This window comes from Liolophura sinensis, chromosome 1, assembly GCF_032854445.1.
Source record: "Liolophura sinensis isolate JHLJ2023 chromosome 1, CUHK_Ljap_v2, whole genome shotgun sequence".
In the NCBI taxonomy this organism is placed as follows: domain Eukaryota; kingdom Metazoa; phylum Mollusca; class Polyplacophora; order Chitonida; family Chitonidae; genus Liolophura; species Liolophura sinensis.
This window is the reverse complement of record NC_088295.1, coordinates 32,110,141-32,130,516: the sequence shown is the minus strand read 5'-3', so window position 1 is coordinate 32,130,516 and position 20,376 is coordinate 32,110,141. Positions and strand designations below refer to the sequence as shown.

Genomic DNA, 20,376 nt, shown 5'->3' with positions numbered 1-20,376 from the left:
TAGAATGTCACCTTCACTATATATATCAGGTATTGGAGCGTAGTCCTCATCCTCACTTGATGACGATGAGTTACCTTTGTCATCTCCATCACCAGCTCCTCCCCATCCGTGAACTAGAACAATTAAATGAACAATTACATCATCTGTGAGTTTCCTACATGTACAGTTCTCACAGCTTATATAACGCATACAAATACATGTAAATGCAATCTGGCATACAGCATGTGATGCATGAACAAGAGAATATGCCATCTTCTTTAAAAGTTTTCTACAGTTCCTACATAACACATACAAATACAAGTCCATGCAACCTGACACACTGCATATGAAGGTAGTATACTGGAGGATACTGGATACGCAACTTATATAAATACAAGCTGATACAATCTGGCACACAGCATGTGAAGGTAGAACAAGAGAATATGGTGTACAGACATGACAGAAGAATACATTAGCTATGAAGGTTTCACACAGGTCTCGTACATAACACATATGAATACAACTTCATACAATCTGGCACACAGCATGTGAAGGTAGAACAAGAGAATATGGTGTACAGACATGACAGAAGAATACATTAGCTATGAAGGTTTCGCACAGGTCTCGTACATAACACATATGAATACAACTTCATACAATCTGGCACACAGGATGTGAAGGTAGAACAAGAGAATATGGTGTACAGACATGACAGAAGAATACATTAGCTATGAAGGTTTTGCACAAGTCTCGTACATAACACATATGAATACAAGTTCATACAATCTGGCACACAGCATGTGAAGGTAAAACAAGAGAATATGGTGTACAGACATGACAGAAGAATACATTAGCTCGGAAGGTTTTGCACAGGTCTCGTACATAACACATATGAATACAAGTTCATACAATCTGGCACACAGGATGTGAAGGTAGAACAAGAGAATATGGTGCACAGACATGACAGAAGAATACATTAGCTATGAAGGTTTCACACAGGTCTCGTACATAACACATATGAATACAGAGATTATCATCACACTGTGCTGATCTGAATCGTCGCCCACAGGGCTCGGTCGATACGGCAACGCAACCGCAGAGAACGAGAGCAGATAGGATGATGCAGATCAGCACAGTGTGATGATAATCTACTTATCATATACCTTCTATTGACACTACTTTGGGGGTCATAAAGTGCAGATATTTCTTCAGACTACTTTGCTTAGGGTATAGTGTCTGGCAGTGCACAGGCCGTCATAATGCTCACAAACTGTGACGCGCACATGGATTTCGTTCTAAATATAGCATATTTCAAAATAGTTGACCACCGCTGAAGACACAAACATTGGGTAAAAAAAAAAATATGAAAATAAAGAAAATAAAATAAAACAAAGACTCAAAAAACCGTGGAAATATTATTTATACAACATCAAGTAAGTATAGCTGGCTTTTCGAAAAACACAGATGCTATCTGAATGCAAGAACTGTAACGTTTATATAAACATCATCTCAAACCTGACAAGTGGCATTTTGAAATTGATTATAGCAGCTGTAAAGTGCGCTAAATCAGGTCAACCACCAATTTTAGAAGTGAAGAAGTGATTTAATTGCATGTGGATGACTGAAAGTTCTATAAATTTGCTGAAGTCTCTGTGAGTTCTTGAAAGAGTTTGTCAACAAAGTTAATGAGCAGCTGATCCGTGGCAGAAATTGAGGTGGAACGTGCAATTTGAAAAGGATGCACCCTGGAAAATACCGGTAGTTGTACATGTTCTGGTGGCATGGTTTACATTGTGTGTGAAATTCTGTGAAACAAACAGATCATTCTGTACTGTAGAAGATGATGGGACAGCTGCATCAATTTTTGTGGATGTACTGGGTTGGGGAGAAAGAGTTACGCTCGCAGCGAAAGGCTTTGTGACATTTGGTGCATTTGAAATGATGTGGCTCATCTTTTCCTGCATACTATGAGAAAAAAACAGCGTAATTATTCATACTTGCAATATTTTTGTGACCAGTGAGTTGCATGATAGTTGCGGGAGCTACGCCAGCATGATGGAGACGGTTACATGTTGTTTTGCGGGCACTGTGGTTTGTAAAATGGCCAGGTAAGTTCGATCGTTTTGCCATGGTTTTCATAATTGATTTTAGGGTGTGCTCTCCCATTGGTTGGCATTTGTACCATACATTGCTGCAAACTTTTCTTTTGTAATCGATGCCGAGGTAAAATGGATTGTCGGCTGTTCACATTTTTGGTGGCCTGTGGTCCTTGTAGACTTTGTACGCCTCTACCGGACTTTCATATAGTTTGACATCGACAGCTATCAGCGTGGCGGAATGTAATTTGACACCAAAAATCACATAGCAGATGACACAATAAAATGACGAAAATATTTGATTATAACCTTTTTGCCCATAATGTTGGCATGTAGACAGTGTAGAAAAATTTTTATTAGTTTTTCTGGGTCTTAAATTTAGGGAGAATAAGTTGCATGTTCGTGTAAGTAGGTCAGGTCTGCATGGAAATCCCTGTCAAGGACCGCAGGGCTTTCCCAGGGAAAGGTCACTCGGTGCAAAAGTAGTTTCGCGCGCGCAAAATGTTCAGAGGATGGTGATACGAAAAAATATCAGGGGGCTCTGTATCAGGCGGGTAACACGCATAGGTATATGATAAAAGTTCATACAATCTGGCACGCAGCATGTGAAGGTAGAACAAGAGAATTATGGTGTACAGACATGACAGAAGAATACATCAGCGAATATTAGATTGCACGAACAATGCTGTTAATCCCTTATTATCACAGATCCCCACACATACATCAGGAGGATGTCAACAACATAGTTAGCCTCTACGTCCCGTACACTGTCTATACATCAGGAGGATGTCAACAACATAGTTGGCCTCTATGTCCCGTACACTGTCTATACATCAGGAGGATGCCAACAACATAGTTGGCCGCTATGTCCCGTACACTGTCTATACATCAGGAGGATGTCAACAACATAGTTAGCCTGTATGTCCCGTACACTGTCTATACATCGGGAGGATGCCAACAACATAGTTAGCCTCTATGTCCCGTACACTGTCTATACATCAGGAGGATGCCAACAACATAGTTGGCCTCTATGTCCCGTACACTGTCTATACCACAGGAGGATGCCAACAACATAGTTAACCTCTATGTCCCGTACACTGTCTATACATCGGGAGGATGCCAACAACATAGTTAGCCTCTATGTCCCGTACACTGTCTATACATCAGGAGGATGCCAACAACATAGTTAGCCACTATGTCCCGTACACTGTCTACACATCAGGAGGATGCCAACAACATAGTTGGCCGCTATGTCCCGTACACTGTCTATACATCGGGAGGATGCCAACAACATAGTTAGCCTCTATGTCCCATACACTGTCTATACATCAGGAGGATGCCAACAACATAGTTAGCCGCTATGTCCCCTACACTGTCTATATATCAGGAGGATGCTAAGAACATAGTTGGCCGCTATGTCACGTACACTGTCTATACATCAGGAGGATGTCACCAACATAGCTGGCCACTATGTCCCGTACACTGTCTATATATCAGGAGGATGACGACATAGCTAGCTGCTACTGTCTGTCTCGTCACTGACAAAATGTTTCTCAGGATGAAGGCCAGCAGGCTTGAACATAATTGTCAAACTTTTGATGGAAAATAAAATAAATGCTGTGTTTGCAGAATTGTCATTCCTGTCCATTGTTTAAACTTATTTGCTGGACTTAGGCCTGTCCATGAGTGAAAGAGCCCATGCATACACATAATTATATTTATCTCATCTAGAGGCATAGAGGAATGGCAGAACATGTAATGTAGAATGTCACCTTCACTATATATATCAGGTATTGGAGCGTAGTCCTCATCCTCACTTGATGACGATGAGTTACCTTTGTCATCTCCATCACCAGCTCCTCCCAATCTGTAATCTAGAACAATTAAATGAACAATTACATCATCTGTGAGTTTCCTACATGTACAGTTCTCACAGCTTATATAACGCATACAAATACATGTAAATGCAATCTGGCATACAGCATGTGATGCATGAACAAGAGAATATGCCATCTACATAACACATTCAAATACAAGTCCATGCAATCTGACATACTATATAAATATAAGTGCATACAACCTGGCACACAGCATGTGAAGGTAGAACAAGAGAATATGGTGTACATACATGACAGAAGAATACATTATCTCTGAAGGTTTCGCACAGGTCTCATACATAACACATATGAATACAAGTTCATACAATCTGGCACACAGCACGTGAAGGTAGAACAAGAGAATATGGTGTACATACATGACAGAAGAATACATTATCTCTGAAGGTTTCGCACAGGTCTCATACATAACACATATGAATACAAGCTCATACAACCTGGCACACAGCATGTGAAGGTAGGACAAGAGAATATGGTGTACATACATGACAGAAGAATGCATTATCTCTGAAGGTTTCGCACAGGTCTCATACATAACACATATGAATACAAGCTCATACAACCTGGCAAACAGCATGTGAAGGTAGGACAAGAGAATATGGTGTACATACATGACAGAAGAATACATTATCTCTGAAGGTTTCGCACAGGTCTCATACATAACACATATGAATACAAGCTCATACAATCTGGCACACAGCATGTGAAGGTAGAACAAGAGAATATGGTGTACAGACATGACAGAAGAATACATTATCTATGAAGGTTTTGCACAGGTCTCGTACATAACATATATGAATACAAGTTCATACAATCTGGCACACAGCACGTGAAGGTAAAACAAGAGAATATGGTGTACAGACATGACAGAAGAATACATTATCTATGAAGGTTTCGCACAGGTCTCGTATATAACACATATAAATACAAGTTCATACAATGTGGCACACAGGATGTGAAGGTAGAACAAGAGAATATGGTGTACAGACATGACAGAAGAATACATTAGCTATGAAGGTTTCGCACAGGTCTCGTATATAACACATATGAATACAAGTTCATACATGTGATGTGTCACCATATTTTAACTTTCACTTACTAATTAGAAAAAAATGATAGTTTTAACTTCTTTTAAACATGAAAATACTTAAATTCATAAATGTGGTCTCCTATTCACTTAACTAATCACTTAGTCATTCATGGTGATATGCTTACAAACAAACTTTGACAAGTCCAGGTCATGTTCTACCCATATCATATATGAAATAGTTAAATTTTGTGGACGGAACTGGAATGCCTGGGTAGACCATCAACCTTTGGCAAGTAACTGACACATACCATGTTGGTGGAAGACAAGTGGTCATCAGAGAACATTAGACTGCACAAACAATGTTGTCAATCACTTATTATCACAGATCCTCACAAGGATTTGGGCACGGTACAAATAGACACATGTGCATGTAGGTGGTGACCTAGACATCACACACTGATATATGTAGGTGCTGACCAAGACATCACACAATGATATATGTAGGTGCTGACCTAGACATCACACACTGATACATGTACATGTAGGTCCTGACCAAGACATTGTACAGATACATGTAGGTGCTGACCTAGACATCGTACACTGATACATGTAGGTGCTGACCAAGACACCACCCAACCATACATGTAGGTGCTGACCAAGACATCACACACTGATACAAGTCTACGTGGGAAGGTCTGTCAGCAACCTGCAGGTTTCCCCTGGGCTCTGGGGGTTTTTCTCTCATCATAATGCAGGCCACCATCGTATAAGTCAAATATTCTTGAGTACAGCATAAAACACTAATCAAATAAATACATAAAAACTGATACAAGTAGGTGTTGACCAAGGCATCACACACTGATACATGTAAATGTATGTGCTGACCAAGACAACACACACTGATACATGTAAATGTAGGTGCTGACCTAGACATCACACACTGATACATGTAGGTGCTGACCAACACACCCCACACTGATACATGTAAATGTAGGTGCTGACCTAGACATCACACACTGATACATGTAGGTGCTGACCAAGACACCACACACTGATACATGTAGGTGCTGACCAACACACCACACACTGATATATGTAGGTGCTGACCAACACACCACACACTGATACATGTAGGTGATGACCAAGATACCACACACTGATATATGTAGGTGCTGACCAAGACACCACACACTGATACATGTAAATGTAGGTGCTGACCTAGACATCACACACTGATACATGTAGGTGATGACCAACACACCACACACTGATACATGTAGGTGCTGACCAACACACCACACACTGATACATGTAGGTGATGACCAACACACCACACACTGATACATGTAGGTGCTGACCAACACACCACACACTGATACATGTAGGTGATGACCAACACACCACACACTGATACATGTAGGTGCTGACCAACACACCACACACTGATACATGTAGGTGCTGACCAAGGCACCACACACTGATACATGTAGGTGCTGACCAAGACACCACACACTGATACATGTAGGTGCTGACCAAGACACCACACACTGATACATGTAGGTGCTGACCAAGACACCACACACTGATACATGTAGGTGCTAACCAAGACACCACACACTGATTCATGTAGTTGGTGAACAAAGCTCTTTGTGTATAAGGCTGCAACTGAAACAGCAAGATCTAGATTAATATTCGTTACATCATTGATTGGAAGATAACAGCCTGGAGTGAGGCAAAGTAAACTAACAATCTTCACTCTAATACAGTGTACAAGTCTGCCAGTGCCTCCTAAAATTTCAACTGACATTACTGATATCCACTTACCCATCACTACGGCACTTGCCGCTTCTGAACGTACACACCTGCAAGAAGACATTGGAACAGTCAATTTACCATTCACAGGATACAGTAATCAAGCATGCGTGAAAAGTTTTAAGTTTAGTGAGTATAAAATAATAAATATTATTTGTTTTGGCTCCACCTAATTTTGGACCATCATGTTGTTACAGTGGCCCTGATTCATTCAAATGTAAAAGATCGTTTATTTTCACAAAAAAGCTACCATAAACTTTTATTCAATGCAAAAATTGAAAACTTAGCATTTCAACTTCAAATTTGTGAGACAGAAGGCAATGTTTATAAGAATATAACTGTGCAATGAAACAGGTATTTTGACCAAATTTGGTAGCAACTCACATAACATCTCTGAGCTGCTGCACAGGGACAGAACTCTGCTTGTGTTCATCTTCACTTAAACTGTCCAACATTACTTCAGCATCTGATTCAAACATCAAAAAAAGCATACAAGATAACTACAGTTCAAGTTATAGCTAACACAAATGATAACATGAAATTTTCATTTATGGTTTGAGAAAACTATGATGAGCACAAAGAAAACTAATGCACATCTCCAAGCAATACATATATCTGTTAAAATATTTCTTATTTGGATAAACACATGGAAACACTTGAGTATCAGCATTAAATCTTACATAATTAAAACGATGTGACCCAACACAAAATTTCCATTAGCAGTGACAATGTAGGTGGTGCATGTGAATAGGGAAAATCATATAACTTGTCTAAAAAGATACAATTTTGTCAGAATAATAACCTCATCATGAAAATAAAACCCCTAATCTGGTTGATCTACAATACACAAATCTTAAGAGTTGTTCCGCATGTAAAGAAAAATGGTAAGGACAAGAAATAATGTGAAATTATCTCTGGCTATGAGACAACATTCCTCTCCAAAATACCCAGGAAATGATACTGAATCAACAACAACACTAATTTTGGTGGACAGCATTGTCTGCAAGAGAGATTTAAGTTTATTTGAGTACGACAATAATACTGAAGGGCACGTACAGCGATATAAAACCCTGAAGGTTTATTTAAATACCAATGAAAATTAAACAATTAAATATTAAAATATATAACACAAATGATGGAAGGTACAGGTGAAGCTATGCAAGATGCTACAACATGGCAAAAACAGTGTACATGGTCAGTGAGCATCTATAATGATCATCTTACCAAAAAGTGCCTCCTGAGTCACGGACAAAATATCTTGGTCTTCGGCCACATCTAAAGCCAGCTGCAAACATAATAGAACACACTCTCATTAATAAACGAAGTTCAAAGAAAATCACTTTTATTGACAAAACTGAAACCTGTCACCCTAGAAACATGCCTGAACAAATATACATACAGTATGTCTAACCAATATTATTCTTTAGACTTTGACTCATAAGTATTTTACTTATCTGAATGTGGTTAGGCTTTGTGGCTGGAGGAACACTGGTTTGAAGCTGACTGAAATCATCAGACTTGTACATGAGCCTGACAAACCACCACACCTCACCTGGTACTTGACACACAACTATACCTCACCTGGTACATGAGCCTGACAAACCACCACACCTCACCTGGTACTTGACACACAACTATACCTCACCTGGTGCATGTACCTGACAAACCACCACACCTCACCTGGTACTTGACACACAACTATACCTCACCTGGTACATGTACCTGACAAACCACCACACCTCACCTGGTACTTGACACACAACTATACCTCACCCGGTACATGAGCCTGACAAACCACCACACCTCACCTGGTACATGACACACAACTATACCTCACCTGGTACATGAGCCTGACAAACCACCACACCTCACCTGGTACGTGACACACAACTATACCTCACCTGGTACATGTACCTGACAAACAACCCTGCCTCCCCTGCAACCTAACAAACAACCATGCCTAATCTGGCACATGTACAGGTAACTGACAAACAACCCTGCCTAACCTGGAATCTACATATTCTTTGACTAAGGCTGGGTTTGAACCTGCCCACTGTTTGTCTTGACGACTGGAAAGTGTTGAATCTACACTATTTCACTGTAGAACAGCATCTCAAGACGTTTTTAAGATCAACAGTACCCTCAGAATCAAGCAAAATGAACACCTTCACTGCAGTCTGAGCTTTACCTTGAAACAAGCTGAGTCGCAGGGTGGTAGACACCCTGTATAATGCAGCTTGTGGTAATGTACAACTTGTGGGTGGCCACCTTAACATGCCGTGGGTGTGATACAGGCCATTATACCCTTCTCCAACCTACATATATAACTTAACTACACCTAACTGACATTGCTCTCCCCTCCTCAATCCACTATACAACATAACTACACCTGACTTAAACTGAGCCCCCCCCCCCCCACCCCTAATCAACCATACAACTGAAGTACACCTGACTTATATTGTCCCCTTCCCCACCAATCCCCCAAATAACTTAACTAAACCTGACGTACACTGACCCTCCAATCACCAATACAACTGAACTACACCTCACTTACATTGCCTCCCACCCTCCAGCAATCCCCCATATGACTTAACAACACCTGAATTACATTGACACCCCCACCCCTAATTCCCCATACAACTGAACTACACCTGACTTGCACTGCCCCTTCCACCAATCCCCAATACAACTTAACAACACCTCACTTACATTGACACCTCCACCCCTAATCCCCCATACAACTGAACTACACCTCACTTACATTGCCTCCCCCCCTCCACCAATCCCCCATATGACTTAACAACACCTGAATTACATTGACACCCCCACCCCTAATTCCCCATACAACTGAACTACACCTGACTTGCACTGCCCCTTCCACCATGAGGCTGAACCTGTGTGCTACACATCAGATATTTTACATATATATGATGTTCACATTGGTTCTGTAATGTGTAATGTGTATTAGCTATGTGCATTTGATACTGCTCAGATACAGTAATTACCGGAGATCTTTCCCACCCTATGTAGGACAGATCATCCACATCTTCTGCCTGAATAAGCTCCTCCATTTGAGCATCTGACGTCACACTTTTGGCCTCATCCTACAGTGAAGGAGAAAGGCCAAATATTATTACATGAAAGAAAATATCATCCTGAATTCATGACAAAGTGATCATCATACAAATGAATTAATGAATGAATGAATGAATGAATGGATATATGTACATATGTATGTATGCTTGGGGTTTAACGTCATACTTAACAATTTTTCAGTCATATGGCAATGAGGAGTCATTACGTGTGTGTACATATACTGTGTTTCTTGTGGCAGGGGGAACCCATGCCGTAACTCAAGTATCATGCCAAAGACATGAAATTTCGGGAAAAATCCCAGCAGAGTCACAGGTGTGTTCCTACCTTTGCTCTCTCCTCCACAGCCACAAAGCTGGTGAGCTGGGTGACAATAGAGTACTCCTTACTCAGCCCGATGATGTACTCCTTCAGCTCCAGTCTATAAGCCTACAACACAAGACAAAGAAGGTAGTGAGCTGGGTGACAATAGAGTACTCCTTACTCAGCCCGATAATGTACTCCTTCAGCTCCAGTCTATCAGCCTACAACACAAGACAAAGAAGGTAGTGAGCTGGGTGACAATAGAGTACTCCTTACTCAGCCCGATAATGTACTCCTTCAGCTCCAGTCTATCAGCCTACAACACAAGACAAAGAAGGTAGTGAGCTGGGTGACAACAGAGTACTCCTTACTCAGCCTGATGATGTACTCCTTCAGCTCCAGTCTATCAGCCTACAACACAAGACAAAGAAGGTAGTGAGCTGGGTGACAATAGAGTACTCCTTACTCAGCCCGATAATGTACTCCTTCAGCTCCAGTCTATCAGCCTACAACACAAGATAAAGAAGGTAGTGAGCTGGGTGACAATAGAGTACTCCTTACTCAGCCTGATGATGTACTCCTTCAGCTCCACTCTATCAGCCTACAACACAAGACAAAGAAGGTAGTGAGCTGGGTGACAATAGAGTACTCCTTACTCAGCCTGATGATGTACTCCTTCAGCTCCAGTCTATCAGCCTACAACACAAGATAAAGAAGGTAGTGAACTGGGTGACAACAGAGTACTCCTTACTCCGCCTGATGATGTACTCCTTCAGCTCCAGTCTATCAGCCTACAACACAAGACAAAGAAGGTATTGAGCTGGGTGACAATAGAGTACTCCTTACTCAGCCTGATGATGTACTCTTTCAGCTCCAGTCTATCAGCCTACAACACAAGACAAAGAAGGTAGTGAGCTGGGTGACAACAGAGTACTCCTTACTCAGCCTGATGATGTACTCTTTCAGCTCCAGTCTATCAGCCTACAACACAAGACAAAGAAGGTAGTGAGCTGGGTGACAACAGAGTACTCCTTACTCCGCCTGATGATGTACTTCAGCTCCAGTCTATAAGCCTACAACACAAGATAAAGAAGGTAGTGAGCTGGGTGACAATAGAGTACTCCTTACTCAGCCTCATGATGTACTCCTTCAGCTCCAGTCTATCAGCCTACAACACAAGACAAAGAAGGTAGTGAGCTGGGTGACAATAGAGTACTCCTTACTCAGCCCGATGATGTACTCCTTCAGCTCCACTCTATCAGCCTACAACACAAGAGAAAGAAGGTAGTGAGCTGGGTGACAATAGAGTACTCCTTACTCCGCCTGATGATGTACTCCTTCAGCTCCAGTCTATAAGCCTACAACACAAGACAAAGAAGGCAGTGAGCTGGGTGACAATAGAGTACTCCTTACTCAGCCTGATGATGTACTCCTTCAGCTCCAGTCTATCAGCCTACAACACAAGACAAAGAGGGCAGTCATAAGGTGTATGTACATATACTGCCACCACTGAATTGTCATGCCGAACACATCAGACATCCTCATTACACTAATATCTGGAGAATCATAACTCTTTGCTGTTTACAAAATAAATAAATAAATAAATAAAATACTACTTTTGGTAACATTTTTCCAGGTGAATATCATCTAACCTTTCACGAAAACCTGAAAAAACACCTTTTCAAGATCCATAGAACTCTCAGAATCAGGAAAAATAAGTAAGTTAGTCATGGATGAAATTTTATGTCAAATACATTACATCAGGATGCCTTGTTCCAAGAGTACCACAATAGTAAATGTAACAACTGAAACAATTGTTCTTCAAAAACAAACAGCTCCAACTCTGACACCTACGTTACATTATACCAACACCAAGCCGACCATTCCTGTTTACTTGCTTTAAACGTTCAGCTCTTGAGCGCCAAGCTACGTGACAACAAGTGCCAAGTATAATCTGACCCAAGTTTGATCCCAGTCTTCCGACTTCGAAAGAAGCCAGTGAGCTGAGTGACAATAAACTTGTATTGTTTTATAATGAGATCCACCACATACTAAAGTATGGTCAGGTATATAGGTGGAGGAAAGAGGTGCACTCTGGGTTTAAAACCCCTGACATTTGGTCACATTTTCCCATGCTGACATACAAATAGATACACAAAAATTGGAGGAAGAGACAAATTCTTTGACAATTCTTCAAAGAATGTCAGACTGATAAAATGACCTCACAAGCGCGATTGTTTGCTTTATGTCACAAATGCCAATATCTAATCCCAGGATCAGTACAATGCAACTTCGCTTTGGTGATTCTAAGTCACTTGTTAGGTAGAATTAGACCGAATTTTTCATACTAGAGCACATGATCAATCATGGACAACACTTGTATCAACTGTATACTGTAAATGATCCCCTGAAGTCTTGAACATAAGACCTGCTGATTATTCAACTGCCCTAAAGTTGCTTAATGCATATTATTAACATAAAATAATAGTGGTGCAAACAGAAAAAAACAGACAAAGTGCCAACCTCATGCTTGTTTCTGTCCAATGACAAGACGCCATCTTCCCAATCTCGAATAATACCACGGGCTGTCAATTTGTGAACAATCTGAAACAACAGTCAACAAATGTGTCATTAATTTTATATAAAGCATATGGCTGTTACCCTTTCATTAATTTCATTCCCTTTCTGCACAAAATAGAATATAATAACTGCTTTAATACTCCCACGATATCAAAATTTTAAAGCAATAATGGTGAAACCCTGTTTCCAGAATCTCAGTGCATTTAAGAACATAATATTTCATATTTATTTAAAAAATAGTTACTTATTATTTCTAACTTTCTTTTAGCCTATCAATAACACCTTCACTTGATTATTCCAAGTTCTTTATGTATTTTTGGGTGGATACAAAATGAAATATGTTCAGGATAATGGCAACAAAGCTTTCTGTAACTGAGTGGAACTTTATACAATACCTGACTGTACATGTATCTACATCTAATGCACAGTGCCATACCTGACTGTACATGTACCTAAATCTAATGCACAGTGCCATACCTGACTGTACATGTACCTACATCTAATGCACAGTGCCATACCTGCCTTACTGTTCATGTACCTACATCTAATGCACAGTGCCATACCTGACTGTACATGTACCTACATCTAACACAGTGCCATACCTGACTGTATATGTACCTACATCTAACACAGTGCCATACCTGACTGTACATGTACCTACATCTAACACAGTGCCATACCTGACTGTACATGTGCCTACATCTAACACAGTGCCATACCTGACTGTATATGTACCTACATCTAACACAGTGCCATACCTGACTGTACATGTACCTACATCTAACACAAAGCCATACCTGACTGTACATGTACCTACATCTAATGCACAGTGCAATACCTGACTGTACATGTACCTACATCTAATGCACAGTGCCATACCTGACTGTACATGTATCTACATCTAACGCACAGTGCCATACCTGCCTTACTGTTCATGTACCTACATCTAACGCACAGTGCCATACCTGACTGTACATGTATCTACATCTAACGCACAGTGCCATACCTGACTGTACATGTACATACTTCTAACACAGGCCATACCTGACTGTACATGTACCTACATCTAATGCACAGTGCCATACCTGACTGTACATGTACCTACATCTAATGCACAGTGCCATACCTGACTGTACATGTACCTACATCTAACACAGTGCCATACCTGACTGTACATGTACCTACATCTAACACAGTGCCATACCTGACTGTACATGTACCTACATCTAACACAGTGCCATACCTGACTGTACATGTGCCTACATCTAACACAGTGCCATACCTGACTGTATATGTACCTACATCTAACACAGTGCCATACCTGACTGTACATGTGCCTACATCTAACACAAAGCCATACCTGACTGTACATGTACCTACATCTAATGCACAGTGCAATACCTGACTGTACATGTACCTACATCTAATGCACAGTGCCATACCTGACTGTACATGTATCTACATCTAACGCACAGTGCCATACCTGACTGTACATGTACATACTTCTAACACAGGCCATACCTGACTGTACATGTACCTACATCTAATGCACAGTGCCATACCTGACTGTACATGTACCTACATCTAATGCACAGTGCCATACCTGACTGTACATGTACCTACATCTAATGCACAGTGCCATACCTGACTGTACATGTACCTACATCTAATGCACAGTGCCATACCTGACTGTACATGTATCTACATCTACTGCACAGTGCCATACCTGCCTTACTGTTCATGTACCTACATCTAATGCACAGTGCCATACCTGACTGTACATGTATCTACATCTAACGCACAGTGCCATACCTGACTGTACATGTACCTACTTCTAACACAGTGCCATACCTGACTGTATATGTACCTACATCTAATGCACAGTGCCATACCTGACTGTACATGTACCTACATCTAATGCACAGTACCATACCTGCCTTACTGTTCATGTACCTACATCTACTGCACAGTGCCATACCTGCCTTACTGTTCATGTACCTACATCTAATGCACAGTGCCATACCTGACTGTACATGTATCTACATCTAACGCACAGTGCCATACCTGACTGTACATGTACCTACTTCTAACACAGTGCCATACCTGACTGTATATGTACCTACATCTACTGCACAGTGCCATACCTGCCTTACTGTTCATGTACCTACATCTAACGCACAGTGCCATACCTGACTGTACATGTACCTACTTCTAACACAGTGCCATACCTGACTGTACATGTACCTACATCTACTGCACAGTGCCATACCTGACTGTACATGTATCTACATCTAACGCACAGTGCCATACCTGACTGTACATGTACATACTTCTAACACAGTGCCATACCTGCCTTACTGTTCATGTACCTACATCTAATGCACAGTACCATACCTGCCTTACTGTACATGTACCTACATCTACTGCACAGTGCCATACCTGCCTTACTGTTCATGTACCTACATCTACTGCACAGTGCCATACCTGCCTTACTGTTCATGTACCTACATCTAATGCACAGTGCCATACCTGACTGTACATGTACCTACATCTAACACAGTGCCATACCTGACTGTATATGTACCTACATCTAACACAGTGCCATACCTGACTGTTCATGTACCTACATCTAATGCACAGTGCCATACCTGACTGTACATGTACCTACATCTACTGCACAGTGCCATACCTGCCTTACTGTTCATGTACCTACATCTAACGCACAGTGCCATACCTGACTGTACATGTATCTACATCTAATGCACAGTGCCATACCTGACTGTACATGTATCTACATCTAACGCACAGTGCCATACCTGACTGTACATGTACATACTTCTAACACAGTGCCATACCTGCCTTACTGTTCATGTACCTACATCTAACGCACAGTGCCATACCTGACTGTACATGTATCTACATCTAACGCACAGTGCCATACCTGACTGTACATGTACCTACTTCTAACACAGTGCCATACCTGACTGTATATGTACCTACATCTACTGCACAGTGCCATACCTGCCTTACTGTTCATGTACCTACATCTAACGCACAGTGCCATACCTGACTGTACATGTACCTACTTCTAACACAGTGCCATACCTGACTGTACATGTACCTACATCTACTGCACAGTGCCATACCTGCCTTACTGTACATGTACCTACATCTACTGCACAGTGACATACCTGCCTTACTGTTCATGTACCTACATCTAATGCACAGTACCATACCTGACTGTACATGTATCTACATCTAACGCACAGTGCCATACCTGACTGTACATGTACATACTTCTAACACAGTGCCATACCTGCCTTACTGTTCATGTACCTACATCTAATGCACAGTGCCATACCTGACTGTACATGTATCTACATCTAACGCACAGTGCCATACCTGACTGTACATGTACCTACTTCTAACACAGTGCCATACCTGACTGTATATGTACCTACATCTAATGCACAGTGCCATACCTGACTGTTCATGTACCTACATCTAATGCACAGTACCATACCTGACTGTACATGTACATACTTCTAACACAGTGCCATACCTGCCTTACTGTTCATGTACCTACATCTACTGCACAGTACCATACCTGCCTTACTGTACATGTACCTACATCTACTGCACAGTACCATACCTGCCTTACTGTTCATGTACCTACATCTAATGCACAGTGCCATACCTGACTGTACATGTACCTACATCTTATGCACAGTGCCATACCTGACTGTACATGTACCTACATCTAATGCACAGTGCCATACCTGCCTTACTGTTCATGTACCTACATCTACTGCACAGTGCCATACCTGCCTTACTGTTCATGTACCTACATCTAATGCACAGTGCCATACCTGACTGTACATGTACCTACATCTTATGCACAGTGCCATACCTGACTGTACATGTATCTACATCCAATGCACAGTGCCATACCTGACTGTACATGTACCTACATCTAACACAGTGCCATACCTGACTGTACATGTACCTACATCTAACACAGTGCCATACCTGACTGTACATGTACCTACATCTAACACAGTGCCATACCTGACTGTACATGTACCTACATCTAATGCACAGTGCAATACCTGACTGTACATGTACCTACATCTAATGCACAGTGCCATACCTGACTGTACATGTATCTACATCTAACGCACAGTGCCATACCTGACTGTACATGTACATACTTCTAACACAGTGCCATACCTGCCTTACTGTTCATGTACCTACATCTAATGCACAGTGCCATACCTGACTGTACATGTATCTACATCTAACGCACAGTGCCATACCTGACTGTACATGTACATACTTCTAACACAGTGCCATACCTGCCTTACTGTTCATGTACCTACATCTAATGCACAGTACCATACCTGCCTTACTGTACATGTACCTACATCTACTGCACAGTGCCATACCTGCCTTACTGTTCATGTACCTACATCTACTGCACAGTGCCATACCTGCCTTACTGTTCATGTACCTACATCTAATGCACAGTGCCATACCTGACTGTACATGTACCTACATCTAACACAGTGCCATACCTGACTGTATATGTACCTACATCTAACACAGTGCCATACCTGACTGTTCATGTACCTACATCTAATGCACAGTGCCATACCTGACTGTACATGTACCTACATCTACTGCACAGTGCCATACCTGCCTTACTGTTCATGTACCTACATCTAACGCACAGTGCCATACCTGACTGTACATGTATCTACATCTAATGCACAGTGCCATACCTGACTGTACATGTATCTACATCTAACGCACAGTGCCATACCTGACTGTACATGTACATACTTCTAACACAGTGCCATACCTGCCTTACTGTTCATGTACCTACATCTAATGCACAGTACCATACCTGCCTTACTGTACATGTACCTACATCTACTGCACAGTGCCATACCTGCCTTACTGTTCATGTACCTACATCTAATGCACAGTACCATACCTGCCTTACTGTTCATGTACCTACATCTACTGCACAGTGCCATACATGTACAATGTAAATCTTACCACACTGTGCATGTATTTACATAATACAGATACTCACAGTGCCTTTGGTGTTGCTCTTCACAGTATACAGATACTAACAGTGCCTTTGGTGTTACTAGTCACAGTATATAGATACCAACAGTGCCTTTGGTGTTGCTCTTCACAGTGTACAGATACTAACAGTGCCTTTGGTGCAACTATTCACAGTATAAAGATACTCACAGTGCCTTTGGTGTTGCTCTTCACAGTATACAGATACCAACAGTGCCATTGGTGTAGCTACTCACAGTATACAGATACTAACAGCGCCTTTAGGATTACTAGTCACAGTATACAGATACTAACAGCGCCTTTAGGATTACTAGTCACAGTATACAGATACTCACAGTGCCTCTGGTGTAACTTTTGAAAATGTACAGATGCTCGCAGTGCCTTTAATTTAACTATTAACAATGTAAAGATGCTCTCAGTGCCTTTAATTTAACTATTCACAAAAGATGATCTCAGTGCCTTTGGTCTAGCTATTCACAGTATACAGATGATCTCAGTGCCTTTGATTTAACTATTCACAGTATACAGATGTACTCAGTGCCGTTGGTGTTACTAGTCACAGTATACAGATACTCACAGTGCCTCTGGTGTAACTTTTGACAATGTACAGATGCTCACAGTGCCTTTAATTTAACTATTAACAATGTAAAGATGCTCTCAGTGCCTTTAATTTAACTATTCACAATATACAGATGATCTCAGTGCCTTTGATTTAACTATTCACAATATACAGATGATCTCAGTGCCTTTGATTTAACTATTCACAATATACAGATGATCTCAGTGCCTTTGATTTAACTATTCACAGTATACAGATACTCACAGTGCCTTTGGTGTTACTGAGTTGAGAGGATGACACCACTGTGGATATCTCTGCCCCGTTCACCACAGCCTTCAAAGTGGCCTGGACAACAATTATCAGAAATATCAACCTTTGTAATACATGCAGAATGTAAAACATCCATTTTTGGACAAAATACAAGAACACAAATAATAATCAGTCATGGTTTATACCAAAAATATCACGCATCATGAGTCAAAATTTCACTACATGGCAGCATACATATGATCATATCATTAACCGATGTAATATTAATCAAGTCAGGATCCAATATTCTACTGTACGATATGACTTCCACTGAATCATTCTTTAATCAACATACACATGCAGCATGATGTTTAATACACTATAACAAACAGCTAAATGATTAAGTTATGCCTGCACGCATTTAAAAGTACTTCTTTACTTATTTGATTGCTGTTCAACACTGTACTCAAGAGTGTTTCACTTTGCAAGTGTATGAAACAGCAAAGACCAGCTGGAGTAACTCAGATTTATTTATTTATTTATTTGACTGGTATTTGACACCGTACTCAAGAATATTTGACTTATACGACGGTGGCCAGCATTATGGTGGGAGGAAACCGGGAAGAGCCCGCGGGAAACCCACGACCATGGTTGCTGCCTGACCTTCCCACGTATGGCCGGAGAGGAAGCCAGCGTCTGGACTTGAACTCACAGCGACTGCATTGGTGGAGTTCCTCACACACCCCCTGATTTAAACCCTAGTGGGAGCAAACTTCACACATGCTTATTGGAAGAGGGAGGATGATTGTGGTGAGACGGAGGATGTTTTAACCCTTTCTTCAATGCCTGTCCCAGCACAAATCTAAAATACATGTACATGACATTTCACACAGGATCAGTTGTGTGTGCACTGACGATAAATTTGCTTCATTTACCATTTGGCAATTTGAGACAAATCCGTAGACAACCTGCCGTGTTCCCGTGAAGAGAGACATGATTTGTCGGGGAGCCTGGATGGGAGGTTGGGGGTTGTTATCATACTGGTGCCACTCCACATGCACTGAGGTGAGGCTGGGCTGTGACACTCTGTACAATACAGACTTCACCTATAAATCAAAGGTATAGCAAATTATGAGATTTTTTTATGACAGTTTTGCTTCATGCTTTTAGTACCAAGAGAAACCTGAAAAATCAGATGTCTGACAATATAAATATGCTTCAACTTTGACACAACTTTTACACACCTTTGCACCCCACTTAGACTTCAATTTGCTGTCGAAGAATTCAAAGCAGCCACTTCCAATTCTTGCCAGAGACCTTAATCTGTGCCTGTTAGCTGAATCACTGGTGGAAAACAACAGAATTAATCACCCCTGTATTCTTGTAAAATACAACATGCACAACATTTTCAAATCCACACATACAATTTTAACTGAAATCCTTACTAGTTTCATATACTGGGTCACTATGGACTTACATACACATACTTTAAAAAAACAAGTACAGAGATATTCTACAAAAAGAAAAAGGTTATTATGTTTGGTCAACCTGAGCAATGTCATCAACTTTATAGGCCTGGTATATCATGCCTAAAGTTTGCTTATCAATGACCGAGACACATTACAGGCCCATATGCCATGACTTTGTACTGATGTACTGTGGTGTGCTTTAGTGATCATCCTGAGATGG

At 41.1% G+C, this 20,376-nt stretch overlaps 1 protein-coding gene across 1 annotated transcript in view; it reads right to left on the bottom strand.

The window, feature by feature from the left end:
* Positions 1 to 20,376, bottom strand: part of LOC135477886 (protein mono-ADP-ribosyltransferase PARP4-like) — a 43,458-nt gene that overhangs the window by 5,723 nt on the left and 17,359 nt on the right. The window contains 11 exon segments of the mRNA XM_064758136.1: positions 75 to 113; positions 3,911 to 3,949; positions 6,825 to 6,862; positions 7,197 to 7,278; positions 8,037 to 8,097; positions 9,818 to 9,916; positions 10,233 to 10,334; positions 12,732 to 12,812; positions 18,703 to 18,783; positions 19,623 to 19,793; positions 19,932 to 20,031. Of these exon segments, the coding sequence (XP_064614206.1) occupies positions 75 to 113; positions 3,911 to 3,949; positions 6,825 to 6,862; positions 7,197 to 7,278; positions 8,037 to 8,097; positions 9,818 to 9,916; positions 10,233 to 10,334; positions 12,732 to 12,812; positions 18,703 to 18,783; positions 19,623 to 19,793; positions 19,932 to 20,031 (893 nt within the window).